Below are 14839 nucleotides of genomic sequence, written 5' to 3' on the forward strand. Positions count from 1 at the left end.
CACCTCAAATACTTTTTTCTTTAAAAATCATTAAATAATAGATTTAAATACTTTTCTTTCGAAAACATAAATATAAAAATCTGGATGGATCTATCAGATATTTGTTTATGATCTATAATAAACAACTTCGCCCACAGGCAACCTTAAGAGAACGATATTTCAAGTGATCCTGTCAGAGGATAAAGTATAACCGTACTGCGTCCACCCACGCAACGCGTTTGGTGTTACCCTCTTCAATGGCGGGAATAAATCTCCCGCGCAGTAGGACCGTACGCCCGCGCCAGCCGCCCTCTGTTTGTTTTATAGCCAAAGGCTGGTGGAGCTCAGCCAGCAGAGAATAATCACAACGTGTTCGCGAAAGACTTCCGAGTGCCCGAGATCCGTGATCCGTTCTGTTCCGTTTCGGGGAAATGTCAGCGACCAGCGCCACCAACGGCACTCATTACGAGCAGCTGCACCAAGGCCGTACCAAGATGTACAAGTCCAAAGTGGACGTCGTCCTGGGCGCCCAGTGGGGCGACGAGGGCAAGGGAAAGGTGGTGGACATGCTGGCCTCCGATGTGGACATCGTGTGCAGGTGTCAGGTGAGGAACACAGCCTAACTAATAGTAGGGAAATCAGAAAAAAAAACCCCCGAAACCTGGCACTGATAACGGGCGTTATCCTTGCCCAAGGACATCCCAACCCAGAGCCACCCAGCATCAGCATCTGCGTATTTCATCAGATGAGCCACTTTTTTCCAACTACACATTATCGCTCTTTTCGGCCGCCGCCGCATGCTTTCCCATTTGTATTTATCAATTCTGGGCCCGCCATGTGGCTGCGTCTGTGTGTGCGCCGTGTACGTGTCCGTCCGTGAGCATGTTTGTCCAAGTGTTTGTGCCGCGGAGCGCATGTGTGCGCCTGCCACCCGTCCCACTTCCACTCGCGTTCCCATGTGTTGGTGTGTATGCCGCAGAGCTGGTCACGCAGCGCTTTTCTCACCAAATCTGGCTTGTTTCGGAGGTCAGGAATTAGCGGCAGGTGTAAAAGGCTAGGCTCAAACCCGCCAAGAAGTTAGGTAAAGGCTCTCACAAATTTTAAGTTCTGTAGTTAGTAGAAGATGTATTGTGTTTGTAAAATAAAACAATAACAATTGTAGCTTTAATAGCACTATTTTTAGGTTTAAGTGGGTTCAAAATTTTTTTGTACCGACTTCTTCATTAACATTTAAAAAAAATAATAATTTATTGTTTTAACTTATTTTGTATTCACTTCAAATATTTTCCAGTCCCTAACTTGCTACAGTTTGTTATTTGAGCAACTAACTTAAAAATGAATTTTTGAATAAAAAGCGGTTTGATTTTAGCTCAAGATAAAGTTTACTTGTTTCCATATATAAGTTCTACTAGAGTTTTCGTACGAAGCCTTTCTTGCTGCGATGTTTAGCTACTTCTGGCAATCGGTAGCCAACAGCGCTTGTATTCCGTCAGCAAGTCTGCCAACAATGCTGGCGCAGCAAAATTCGTCACTGGTGTTGGCCATCTCTTTCCTGCTCTCGCTCGCCGTCTCTCTCTCCCCTTCTGACGTTAATTCCTATCCCCATCCCTGTTTCACACATCTGTGCTGCTTGCTCAGCGGACCGCTAGGTTTACATAACCGCCAACATCATTCACCAGAAACTTGGGGACTTTGTCCTAGAACCACTGGGTCCACTAAAATGCAACCCATGCAGAATCATGGGCTTCCCGTCGAGCTGTGTTTGCAGAACTTGGGACAGGCCCTGCCAATAGGGCTTTGTGTGTTTTTAGTGGATTGTTTATGTCCGGCCACTTGTTGATTTCCCAGAACCATCTACGCAGTTCAATGGACGATATGCCGTATGCCGCGGAGAGTAGGCTCTAACCAACATAGTTGCTCAGCGGAATCGAATAGGTCTTATCAGGTGCCCTTATATAATACCGTTCCCAGTCCCAGTTGATTATCGCGCCCTATAACTGAGTCACCACACGACTGACACGCCCCTACGGCGATTCCGTTTACGACATTATAATTTAAAGCATATAGTTCATATTGTGAAATCCGCAATTGCCACGGACGGGAACTGGAACCGGGACTTTTGATTGCGATCTCGCCATTTCCCCGTATCTTATCATAGACCGGGGCTATGGCTATAAGCCCCCTTTTTGGCACTGCGTAAACATTTTGTTGATTATCTTGTTTTTGGTTTTTAGCAATGATTTGTGAAGGTTCCAGAATTTCCACTCTTCCCCTGCCGCTAATCATTTTGTTGTATTCCCCTTACAGTGTATTAATATACATACAAAATACAAAACAAATTTTGTTAGATTAGCAAAATGTAGAAAAATTTGTACAGTTGCCAAAATGAAAAGGAAAAACACATTAAATTTCTCGTGTGCTTACGTGAGATACTCGTAGTTATCTATATCTGTATGTGTTGTGGAACGTTTTCGTTCTCGTTTATTGTCATTTGATATTTGAGGGGCACGTGGGACAAATACGTATTCCCCATTCGATGGGTTCTGTGTTATACAATTTGCAAAATATACCTATGTATATTATTTATTTATTTTTCTCACAAACTTTGTTTTTCTTCTACGCCGCCGTACAAGCGAAAACAAAACAAATAATGCTAATTTTGTATATCAACATCTATATCTTTGTATATTTTGTATATCTTGAAAACTTAGTGGCTAATTTTCAAACTTTTGTCTCCGCAGGGCGGCAATAACGCTGGACACACTGTGGTGGCCAATGGCACGGAGTTCGACTTTCATCTGCTGCCCAGTGGTGTTGTGAACGAGAAGTGTGTTTCCGTCATCGGTAAGTTGAGCACCGGGAATCAGGATCTGTAAGGATCTGTGCAACAACTATGAGTCTATAAGCAAGAATAGTTGGTGATGAAAGTAAGCAAGCGCCATTTCATTTTTGTTTTGTCTATAAGAAGAGTTTGTCAATGAAAGTACGCAAGCAATTCCTTTCCATTCCACTTTTGTTTTCTTCATTTGAAATTTAAATTTAATGTGTATATACAGTATTTTCACATACAGTATAGCTCGTAAATATACGGTCTGTTGTCGGTTTGTTTTGCTTTTAGTTTTCACTCGCTCGGCTGCAAACTGAAATTGAACGTATCGAGCAAACATATATGTACTCATATATGTGCATATGTTCCGATTTATACAAAGGCAGATGTAGGCGAGGAATTTCTGGCAAGATTTAGTGCATCATTGACATTGGCTTGCGGGTCAGTTGGTCTGTTATTCGACTTTGGTACGCCGCATGCCCATGAAAATGAAAGGTTTTTCTATTTCGGTAGATAAGCAATTGAGATAATTAAATCAGAGTCGGGAAACTAATGTTACCTTTGTGCCAGCCAGTGTCACAGTGACGTCACTGACTGTCACCCCCAAGGTCGTTGGTTGTCAATATTTTTCGTATTTCGCAAACTTTGTCCTGCCCACGGGCTTCAAAGTTTAATCGATGTTGCAAGTGTGGTGTGCGGTGTGTGGTTGTGGGTGACATTGTTTGCCAAGAGCAACAACCCAATCCGTACTGTCATCGTTTGTCACAAGACTAATTTATGAGATAGTCTAATTTATGAGATAGTCAGAACCGCACCAACTCAGCGAACCCCATAAAAAGTCCCAGAAAGCTTTTGCCTTTTAGATATCATTTATGACACACTCACAAACACACTCAGGCCGACATGTAGCGGAAAATTATTCTAATCAGGCAATTAACTTATTATTTTTAATTTCCTAGCCGCTCGGAACTCAATTCGAAACGACCCCGTTCGTTGAGCCTGTTCGCGTGCCTTGGCATTATGATTTCAAAATTGTGTACTTGGTCTCCCCAATTCGTCAACTGATCTGTTTATTTTGCAATGAAGCCTTTCCCTGATATGGATAGTTAGCTTTTAGGGCTGTGAAATTACTCGATTTACCTAGCAGCACTTATGTATGTGACTTCAAAGCTTCTCAAGTTATATCTTATCTTGATAACTTTTTATTGGGAACCCCAAAGAAAGTACATGTATTGAACAATAATTCAAGGCGATTATACAAGCATTTGAACGCAACACATCAAAATTCGGAGGTACTTAAGATCTTTATAGTGAATTTTATTTTGGACTTGAAGCTTATTGCTTATTAAAGTTATCGAAACAATGAAAGTAAACTTACGGAAAGCGTTTTATTTCAGCTTTACGCAATACTTTCTCTAAATAAAATTATAAAAACACTAGACGTAAGACACACTGCAGTTGCAATCACATGACTGCCAACTGCAGTTTTCTGGTTATTTATTACTCACTTAATGCCCGGCCTTTGCAGATGGGGAAATCCCCCAGATGAAGAACAAATACTAAAACTTTTGGCTTGACATTTGCAGGCAATGGTGTCGTCATCCACCTGCCCTCGCTGTTCGACGAGGTGCTGAAGAACGAGGCCAAGGGACTGCAGCACCTGGAGAACCGTTTGATCATCTCCGACCGTGCTCACCTGGTGTTCGACTTCCACCAGCATGTGGATGGCATGCAGGAGGCCGAGAAGGGCGGCAAGTCGCTCGGAACCACCAAGAAGGGCATTGGCCCGGCCTACTCCAGCAAGGCCACCCGCAACGGCATCCGGGTGGGCGAGCTGCTCGGCGACTTCAACCTGTTTAGCGACAAGTGAGAGGAGTAGTGCCCGAGGAACTCGGGGAACCCAGATTCTAACCGCCTCTTTGACCCACCATTAGGTTCAAGTCGATTGTGGCCACGCACGTGCGCCTGTTCCCATCGATAAACGTGGACGTGGAGGCGGAGCTAGCCCGCTACAAGGACTACGCCGACAAGGTGCGTCCCTATGTCAAGGACACCATTTGCTTCCTGCACACCGCCCTGCGCAACGGCAAGACGATCCTGGTCGAGGGCGCCAACGCGGCCATGCTGGACATTGACTTCGGCACGTACCCGTATGTGACGAGCAGCAACTGCAGCATTGGCGGTGTTCTCACGGGTCTGGGTCTGCCCCCGCAGACGATTGGCGAGGTGATTGGCGTGGTCAAGGCCTATACGACGCGAGTGGGCGATGGTCCCTTCCCCTCCGAGCAGCTGAACGTGAGTGGCAGCTTTGTAAATGACCCGTGGACTATTTTGCTTATGATCCTTGGGTTTCTAGGAAATTGGCGACCTGCTGCAGACGCGCGGCTTTGAGGTCGGGGTCACCACCAAGCGCAAGCGCCGCTGCGGTTGGCTGGACATACCGCTGCTGAAGTACACCTCGCTGGTCAACGGCTACACTTGCATCTGTCTCACCAAGCTGGACATTCTCGACACGCTGCCGGAGATCAAGGTGGCCGTGGCCTATAAGAAGCCCAACGGCGAGAAGCTCGACCACTTCCCGGGCACCATTGCCGAGCTGGGAGGCATTGAGGTCGAGTACGCCGTGCTGCCTGGCTGGCAGACATCCACCGAGCACATACGCAACTTCAAGGAGCTGCCGGAAAATGCCCAGAGCTATGTCCGGTTCCTCGAGAGCGAGCTGAGTGTCCCAGTGCGCTGGGTGGGCGTCGGAAAGGGCCGTGAGTCCATCATCAACGTGCATTAACCAGCCAGCGAGTGGGCCGACGTACTTACGCCTACTAGTTTTTGTAAATGAGACGGAAACGCCTTAGAGCCCTTTAGCCAGAGACGGCGCGTAAACTATCCAACTACAACTACAGTCCTAACCCCACAAATACAACTAATATTTCGACTATCTACAACATTTGGACACAAGTTATTAGCTTATTGCTTCTTTAAGTTATAATTCTTAGTTTTGATGTTCACTAAATCATTTTGAAGCGATGCCGTCCGGGGCTCGCACGCATATATATACTATAACTTCTTGTTTGATGAGGACGTACTTAGTTTTTAAGATCATCAGGTGCAGTTTCAGATTTTTTGTATGCAAAGGGAAGCAGATATTTTTTATTGTACAATAACTAAGCGATGTTGTTTTAATATTTAAATACAACAGTGTGCTCTGACTTGTGTAATTGTGTCGCAAGGTAAATACATTTTAAAGTCTAACCAAAAATTGAGTTTCATTTGGAATGGATTTAAATTAAATTTAAAATCGCTATTAAAATTATAGTTCAATTTTCGTTGATTTTATCAAAATCATTTCTAGGTAGAACAAGTGGAAATTATTAATTTTTGGTCCCCGTAAAAACTTTAAGATCAGTACCAACCAAAACTTCAAAGCGTAAGAAATCGATTGGTAGTGACTAATCTTTCATTTTTTTGTTATATGTTCTATATAACTTAACTTTTATTTAAAATCGTAGATATTACTATTTTTTGGTCAAGTCCGATATTTTGAATACGCGGGTTCTATGAACTGCGAAGTTAACTGCTGGTTTATAATGTGGTTTTTTATTCCTCCCATCAAGCGGTCATACTAATTTCTGGTCACTCTAAGCAGCTACCTGTTGTTTCGTTTCGATCTATTTATTTATTTCCTCTTGTTTACTTAATTTATTTATTGTTTTTTAATAAGTGCAAATACATTTAAAGTTCCCCAGACATGGTAAGTTATAGTTCAAGGCAATACATTTGCACGGGGAAGTGCTTTCTTTTTTCATAACTGCACTTTCCACTCGACTGCCCTCATTAACCATTTGTATTTATGCAACTTTCTATCTTATTTTCTTTACTATTATTTCAGGCTCGTTACTTTAAGGAACAGGATATTGATGGTAATTGTGCCACCAAGTCATTGATGATTTCATTCTAAAAACATTTCTTATCTTTAACCCACAGAGTTCCGCGAGTGTTTTTATCTATTTGCTCGATCGGGCCAAATCAACAATTTGGACGAACTAACTGTAAGTGGGTCTCTCACCCCACAAAAATATACGTTCTAATGGTTCACATTTCGACATACTGTCAGGTTATTATGCGTTCTTTGGGTCTTTCGCCGACGATCCAGGAACTGGTTTCCTATCTGAAGCAGAAGAATGGCAAAATGAGTTTCGCCGACTTCCTGGACATAATGCATCAGCACTCCAAGGTGGAGAGTCTGCCGGATGAGGTGATTGCCGCCTTCAAGGCAGCCGATCCCCAGAATAAGGGCACCATCTCGGCCAGGCAGCTGCGCAATCTTCTCCAGAACTGGGGAGAGGGTCTGTCCATGCGCGAGGTGGACAGCATCTTCCGGGAGGCCAATGTGAACAACAATAGCACTGTGCGATACGCAGACTTTGTCAAGATTGCTTGCGCCCCAGTTCCAGACTACTATTAGACTGCCTACACATTACTTCATAAAACATTCCAGTAAAATGGTACCCCAAAGGATTTCGCACAATAAAGAAGCCGTCTATACACATGTTTTGGAAAAGTTCTTGGTTTTTATTTGTACGCCAAACTTTTCGAGGTGTAAAAAAGTGGCATACGCCGATCTTAGTTGGCGATGGTGACCTCAACCTCTACGCCGGGCTCGATGTTGATCGAGGTGATCTTCTTGACGATCTCAGAGGGAGAGTGCAAGTCGATGATGCGCTTGTGGATTCTCATCTGAAAACAAGGAGAATAACAAAGAATATAAATAAGAGGCCAAAGGAAAAAACTAAAATCGTATTAAATCGATTTGCTTTTCTTTGTCGAATTCGGAGAGCCAAATTGTGATGAATTTAAACAAAGTGGACTATGAGAACACGTTTCTTCTGGGCAAATCATACAGATACTGTGGAACGACTGGTTGAGTGCCCAACCACGATATCAGATCTGTCCAAAGATGATAATTAGCTGGATTATTATATAGTTAAACTCACCTGGAAGCGATCCCAGGTCTTGGAACCCTCACCACAAGGAGTCTTACGGGTGGTGATGCGCAGGGTCTTGGTCGGCATGCGCACGGGGCCCTGAAAAAGTGACAAAATGAAGGGATTAGTAAGGAATTCTCCAGTATTTAGACGTTTTGTAGCCTGGACCATGTGAATTCTCGCACCGGAGTAATAAGCGCGAAAATAATGTCCGGTACAGGCATTTTCTCTGGCATTTATTAATGACTAGGCTAAGCGTCTGGCGGGCACGCAAAGCCTCCAGGTAAATGCGACTGCAGGATAATCATTAAGGACAAGGACTCCTCACCTTGACGCGCAGGTTCTGGTTCTTGGCACCGTTGATCAGGTCGCGGCACACATTCTCCAGCGAGCGCACGTTCCTGGAGGTCAGGGTGATGCGGATGCGGTGCACAGAGGCTGAATCGCCGCCATGGGGCTTCTCAATATCCTTGGGTGCAGCAGCCTGCGGATTTGATGGAAACATGGGTTAAGTGGGGTTAGGTTGAATGGGCCATCACACGTGTACCACGTTTTAATGGCAAAATAACGTTTTTAGCACTTTCTATCCACTTTTAGTTGAGGGAAGTGGCTTCGGTATTGCAAATTTACCATTATTTAGCAAATTCCCTGGTCGAGGTATTCAAATCTTTTTATTTTGAGCAGCGCTGAACCAGTCAATTTGCTGGTTGAAAACGAAGAGAAGTTTTCGGTAGAGGCAGTGTTGCGAAGTCAGCTATATTCCCACTAGATCTAGCGATCTAGCCAATTGCGGGATGAATTGTAAAATAGCGGTTAGCGGGAATTATGGCTACTTTTAGCTTTTTAAAAACATATGGCAACTCTATATATTTTGATGCATTTACGAGTTCACACTTATGTATATATTTTGTAGCATTTTTTCCATTAGAATAGCAAAATAAAACATTGATAAGCCAAATAAGCAATTAACTTCACCGTTTTATCAATTGAATCGAGCTAGCATAATGAGTACCCTTGATATTAATTAGGCAGGAATTTAAACCAGTTGTTAAGTGTGACCGTACTGCGCATGCGCTTCGCGGCGAATGGCCGCAGTTACCTGTGCAACAGCTGTCGCCCGTTGCGAATGGTCAGCGGTGAAGAAGCAGCGATTTGTGTACGTGTGTGTTTTGTCTTTGCGACGTGGTGATTACAGAGCCACCAAAACCGATCCCGAACCGAACCAATCCCCGCCAGAATCCAGCTCTTCCATGCAGATGCGCGTCCCGGAGCTGCGAGCAGCCCTCTTGCTGCCCCTTGTCCTGATTGGCCTGGCGAGCGGTCAGCGCGTCGCTCCCGGCGTAAATCCGCAGCACTATGTGAGTAGTTGGACCTAATTAACACACACCAGAACCGATTAACCCACTGAAATGAAAGCAGCAGGTGCCGCAGCATGTGCCACAGCACAACCCACCGCCGCCGGCGCAGCACCACCAGCCGCAGTACCAGCAACAGGTCCACTCGGCACCCGGTGTGCCGCCCCAGCAATACGTGAGTGGGATACCTATCCTCTGCTTTTAAAACACTAATCCTAACTCCTCCGATACCTAGCAATATGAGCAGGTGCAAGTTCCTGTGCAGCAGCAGCAACAGCAGCAGCAGGTCCAATATCAACAAGTTCCTGTACAGCAGCAGCAGCAGCAGCAGCAACCAATCCAGCAGCAGCACCAACCGCAGCAACAAGTGCACCACCAGCAGCCGCAGCAGGTGCACCACCAGCAGCAAGTGGGTGGCCACCACCACGGGCAACCGCAGCAGGTTTTGAACACCGGAAACATCCAGCAGGAGCGCGCGTAAGTGCCCGTCTATCTTATCACTGCCGCTGGCAATCATTATCCATCAGAAAGGCTCTGCTCCGATTGGGGGAAATGTCATAAATTAACCGTAAATGACACCTCTTTTAGAAAAAGTGATGGAAAGAATTAAGTATATAAATCAACAGCATTAACATAGATATTATTAGGGAAACTAACCATAAGTTACCACACTGACACCTGATCCGAAGAGATTCTCATAATTCTATGCCTCAGAGATCCAAATTACAAACAATGTACACCGATTACTTCAGTGATTTCGTTGATTTTGTTAATGAATATTTCAATTTCTAAAGCGACAGTGTGACTTATCACCAGTTTATATTTTTCTGTATGGTTTTAAGTCTTATCAAACTATTGGTTTTGGGGATGCAATTTTCACATGTCTCATACATTTTACCAACTGCAATTTCTTTACTTACTCGGTTTTCTTTCACTTCCAGTCATATCCAGGAGCACATGCAGGTGCCCATCGATACGAGCAAGATGTCCGAGGCTGAGCTGCAGTTCCACTACTTCAAGATGCACGATTCGGACAACAACAACAAGCTAGACGGCTGCGAGCTGATCAAGTCGCTGATCCACTGGCACGGTAAGATGGCCACTATTTCTTTATCTATTTTAATAGTTAGGCTGTTGATGGTTTCTGTTTTCGTTTTGTTTGACCCACTCTTCTGTTCTACCTTCTTTGCATATGCGTAATTAAACTGGGCTGTTTCCGGTTATGGTTGTGGTCATGCTCGAATCTCATGCTAATCCATCTCGCATCCGCCATAACACCTCATTGCCTCACGAAGAGCAAGGCAGCAAGGAGCAGCCTAACGGCGAGAAGCCGCACGTGGAGGAGAAGGTCTTCTCCGACGAGGAGCTGGTGGCCTTGATTGACCCCATCCTGCAGATGGACGACACCTCGCGAGACGGCTACATCGACTATCCGGAGTTCATCAAGGCGCAGCAGAAGGCCGCCGAGAAGCAGCAACAGCAACAACAGCAACAACCGCAGGAGCAGCAGCAGCAGCCGGTTCATTAGTAGATTCTAGATCCGTTCAGTTGCATACATTACCCTGTCCTTGTCCCGTGTTCTGTGAAGCGCAACACATACTCCTGTTTTCTGCCCAAAACATCCTGAAATTACGTCGACCTCGTCTACGGTTTTAGCGCACTTTTTTAGATAATTTTGAATCAAATTTACTTAACATGCTGCAAGCATTCCATCGGAGAACTTGATTGAACAAATGAACTTTTTCAAAAAATTCCCATTTCGAATATTGATCACGAATCTCTCAAGTGGTTTGTGCAATCCCAGCCGCTTTATTTCGTTTTGTTTTCCATTGTCATTACTTTAATTATTTTTCGATATGAACTATTTTTTAAGCGCAACTTTAGAGCAGCAGAAAAACAGACTGATTGTGTAAAAGTTTGTTTTTGTACAAAAAAAAAAATGAAAACTATGCAAAAAAAATCGAAGAATACCCCGTCTATGTGGAAATATTTTCGCTACTAAAACCTATTTAATAGACGCATGCAACTCTTTGTAAGTAAAGCCGAATTAGCGAATAAAGTCAAACCCCAAATCACAGCCGACCACATCTAAACGCTCCCTCAAGTAGAATTTTAGGCTTAACTTAATTTAATAATGGTTTCTGGTGAGCTTAATTATTAACTTAACCATGTCCAAGTGAGCTGCAAAAATCTTAAACGCCCCCAATACATTTCCAGTCAAAGATAGTAGCGAGAAACCAGGCGAGGGTCACTCCGACGGTCACGCCGATGGTCAGACTGAGCAGCCGGAGGAGCACAAACAAGGATCAGTTTACACGGACAAAGCCCTGGAGGACACCATCGACTATGTGCTAAAGTCCATGGATCTGAACAACGATGGATTTGTGGACTGGGCTGAATATCGCAAGACTGAGGCGAATATTGGCAAGGACTAGACCAACTTTCATTCCAAGAGAGCCATAGAACTTGACAAATTGTTGAAATTTTTATACATTTGCTAATGAAAACGATTCTGAACACTGACATATGGTTAGATTTTCATGTCCTCAATTTTTTTGACTTGGACATCCACATACGAGTTGTTTGTCGGAATTGTTTAACATTTTTGTACTTTGCTTAATAAAATATTAATGAGAAATGCATAATTTTTTTTAGAACAAACCTTTTTGAACGTTTGAAAATGAAAAACAAAATACTTATATAATAATTTAATATGCAGGGTTCTTTAACCTAAGGTATCTTCTGTGCGATACGAACCCCAACAGACCCAAAGCTCTTCAAAGCATAAAAGCTGCCTGCCATCGCACGGCATTCCCATGGAAGACTTTCAGTGGACGGCGAAGTGTTGTTGGCGACGGAACAAAAATTGGTCGCATTGATCGGTTTAAATAAAACCAATAAAAAATAAACAATCGCTGCAGCATAAAATCGGTTTCGTGGGTTTTAAGAGTCCCATATTCGAGTATTACGCATACGCCGGGTGTGACGGGGCTTGGGTTTGCAGAGTAACTTGGAAATCGCTGCAAAATGTAAGCCAATGGCCACGAAAATAAATACACACATAACGTATAGAGTGCACGGGAGTAATTATGAATCGCCAGCTAGCCGGTCCCGGGCCGGCGTTGCTCGGACGACCTAGCCGGCGATGTTGATTGAAAATAAACAATTTGGCCGGGGCGGGAGCTCCACTTGGACCCCGATCCACGTGGTCGCGTGCATCCGGGAATTACGCTCTGCACAATTATTTGCACTACACAAATAGCCCAGCATAGTGTGCCATAATATCGATTTTGCCCAGCGTTTTGGAAAGGGGTTGGTTGCACGGGGACTTCCAAGTGCGATTCTCAGAGGGCGATAAGCCGGTTGGGAATGCCATTACATTACTCGACTGCTCAGTTGGAGTTCCTGGTTTTGCTGAAACGAAACCCCTCAAATAAAAGGTCTAATTATGCACACGCAACAAAGTGACGTTGATTCTAAAGGCTTCGGAATGCCAAAAGAGCTAACATTATATCATCATAACAATCATGGGGAATGTTGATAGCTCGTAATTGTGTAGTATGTTAAATTTTTGTGTGGGGAGTTCTTCGTCCCAATTTTAGATGACACCTTGTCCTTAATATAATTTAAAAATTTTAACTCTTCTTTGATTTATATCCTTATAACATTACATTAGACCATTTGAGTCATAATTTAGGAATGTGATAGCCTAATATAAGTGTCGCTAAAATTTTGTTTGTCGTACAAATAAGCAATATTATGGATGAAAAAACTTGGCTTAAAAACTAAAAAGGTTAATTTTAAAACTTATATCGAAACTTCTTTATTAAATAAACCTTACAAAGTTCTTCAGAAATAGGACCGGTTAATACATCTGAGACTCTTTTGTGAAACTTTTCGTAATAAAATTATTTATTTCACCTACGACGTTTGATTTGATTTAGGTAAAAAAATTGGAGTCCCAAAAACTAAAAGTGTTTATCGTTTCATAATAACCCCACATAAAATGAAGTTTCAAATCGATGCTATAACTCACTGTATTATATCTAGGGCTGCCATGCAGTCTGGCGGACGACCCCGCGAACGCCTGCTCTATGCCTTCCGGGGATGGATAGCCTTTGTGGCCTTCATGGACTTGGGCACGGCTTTCCGGAGCTATATCGAGAGGCGCAGCTTCCTGGGCGACCACAGTGACACCCAGTTCATAGAGGGTGAGTACTGAAAACACTGCTGGAATCATATTTCAAGGGGATATTTACAGGTGACTATACCATATCGCGCATTATCGGGATGTACTGCCTGCTCAAGGCCATAGCTCTGGTTCACTGCACCCTCTATATCCACTATAGGCCGTAAGTGTTGCTCAAAACGTACTTGTTGTCTGGCAATAACATATATATTTATCTTAAAAGGGTTGTGAGCATGGGCGGCTGCTCCTTGGCCCTCACAATGGTCTTCTACGCCACCGAGGCGCTCTACTTTCGCTCCAGCACCATCAACTTTTACGTGATCTTCCCTTGCGTGCTGAATTGTGAGTATAATTAAAATAAATGAACCTCTGAAGAAACTTGTTTATTATAAGTGCCATGAATAAAAATATAGTGATAGGGCTTGCAAACCCATTTTAATTTATTGGTTGTTTATTTTTTTAAAAAAGGAAATAGTAAAAGGAATAAGAACACAAGTTTCAAAAGTCATTTAAAACAGAAAGAGAGTATTTTTAGATTATCTCTAATGCTTTTACAAATTAGGAAAATATTTACCACTTCGATTAATAAATTGTATCGTTTATCCCATTTAGCTATCACTCTATTGGGCCTAATCTATATTCCCAAACGACTGCGGCTCTGGGAGCCAAACATGGATCTCGATGACGAAAACTCGCAGCTTCTGAAGCAGATGACGGGCTTTAAGAGACGTCGTGCGAAAAAACAATAATTATATGTTTAAAAACACTGAAAAGTAGGGGCAGGAAACCTTATCAGTTTTCAGAAGGGCAGTATTGTGGAGTAATCGCAAGTTTTGCAATTTGGACTGAATTGGTGTGATAGGCATGGCATCAAGTTCATCATTATAAACTTAAAAGCAATACTGAAAACAACGCCAAATTAGTGATTTTCCATAAACTAGGTACTAAAGGGACACATTAGTCGCGGAATAAGTCAATTTGTGGCATAATCAATTCAAGACCTACATATGTTGTACTTCCTTTTTATAAACAATATTTATATACATTTAAAAATGTATAGCACAATAGAGTTTTTGCACTTTTTAGTGTTAAAAATCTATATTAGGAATAATTCGACATTATCAGAATTAGCACCCAAGTTAAACAATTCAAATCGAAAGGCTTTAAATTAACAAATAAGTTCATAACCACCTTATTTAGTGTTACGTTGGACTTTTTCATTACATATACGATTATCAATTTATGGAACTTGCTTCCGGATCCTAAAATTAAGCAAATGCATAGTTAAAATTTTATACTCATCACATATGATTAATAGTTATATACCTAAAGAAAAACAATAATAGTTTTGTACGCATTATGTAGAAAATGTTTGAATAAAAATTTAAATTTCCAAAAAAAAATCACATTAATTTTTATACAGCTAATGAGGATATTGAAATCAGCATCACTCTTTTAATTTAATTTACTTTAATTGCACTTTAAACTAATTTACACAATTTTCTCA

At 42.7% G+C, this 14839-nt stretch overlaps 5 protein-coding genes across 7 annotated transcripts; 4 read left to right on the top strand and 1 right to left on the bottom strand.

The window, feature by feature from the left end:
- Positions 1-318: 318 nt before the first annotated feature.
- Positions 319-6062, top strand: LOC108140708 (adenylosuccinate synthetase). The gene is made up of 5 exons (XM_017263664.2): positions 319-584; positions 2721-2823; positions 4393-4672; positions 4741-5101; positions 5163-6062. The coding sequence occupies exons 1-5, from the start codon at positions 411-413 to the stop codon at positions 5589-5591; spliced, it is 1347 nt and encodes a 448-aa protein (XP_017119153.1). The 5' UTR covers positions 319-410; the 3' UTR covers positions 5592-6062.
- Positions 6063-6426: 364 nt separating this feature from the next.
- On the top strand, positions 6427-7364 carry LOC108140616 (calmodulin-like protein 4). Its single transcript, XM_017263529.2, has 4 exons — positions 6427-6554; positions 6693-6723; positions 6788-6852; positions 6918-7364. The coding sequence occupies exons 1-4, from the start codon at positions 6552-6554 to the stop codon at positions 7266-7268; spliced, it is 450 nt and encodes a 149-aa protein (XP_017119018.1). The 5' UTR covers positions 6427-6551; the 3' UTR covers positions 7269-7364.
- Positions 7353-8531, bottom strand: LOC108140617 (40S ribosomal protein S20). The gene is made up of 4 exons (XM_017263530.2): positions 8419-8531; positions 8117-8272; positions 7798-7887; positions 7353-7540 (listed from the first exon to the last, which is right to left on the bottom strand). Exons 1-4 carry the CDS (start codon positions 8419-8421, stop codon positions 7427-7429), a joined length of 363 nt encoding a protein of 120 aa, XP_017119019.1. The 5' UTR covers positions 8422-8531; the 3' UTR covers positions 7353-7426.
- Positions 8532-8905: 374 nt separating this feature from the next.
- On the top strand, positions 8906-11781 carry LOC108140613 (G-box-binding factor). Of its 3 annotated transcripts, none has more exons than XM_017263527.2 (5): positions 8907-9146; positions 9208-9318; positions 9379-9620; positions 10085-10233; positions 11361-11781. In XM_017263527.2, the coding sequence occupies exons 1-5, from the start codon at positions 9039-9041 to the stop codon at positions 11576-11578; spliced, it is 828 nt and encodes a 275-aa protein (XP_017119016.1). In that variant the 5' UTR covers positions 8907-9038; the 3' UTR covers positions 11579-11781. The 3 variants fall into 3 exon arrangements, with proteins under 3 accessions (XP_041565316.1, XP_017119016.1, XP_017119015.1); XM_017263526.2 differs by lacking the exon at positions 11361-11781 and adding an exon at positions 10439-11220 and having other exon boundaries at positions 8908-9146; XM_041709382.1 differs by lacking the exon at positions 11361-11781 and having other exon boundaries at positions 8906-9146; positions 9379-9618; positions 10085-10189.
- Positions 11782-11977: 196 nt separating this feature from the next.
- Positions 11978-14735, top strand: LOC108140614. Its single transcript, XM_017263528.2, has 5 exons — positions 11978-12172; positions 13194-13354; positions 13405-13495; positions 13556-13674; positions 13945-14735. Coding segments are annotated over exons 1-5 (510 nt in total). The 5' UTR covers positions 11978-12170; the 3' UTR covers positions 14082-14735.
- Positions 14736-14839: the final 104 nt, after the last annotated feature.

The sequence above is a fragment of the Drosophila elegans genome, unplaced genomic scaffold, assembly GCF_018152505.1.
Source record: "Drosophila elegans isolate 14027-0461.03 unplaced genomic scaffold, ASM1815250v1 contig_476, whole genome shotgun sequence".
Classification (NCBI taxonomy): domain Eukaryota; kingdom Metazoa; phylum Arthropoda; class Insecta; order Diptera; family Drosophilidae; genus Drosophila; species Drosophila elegans.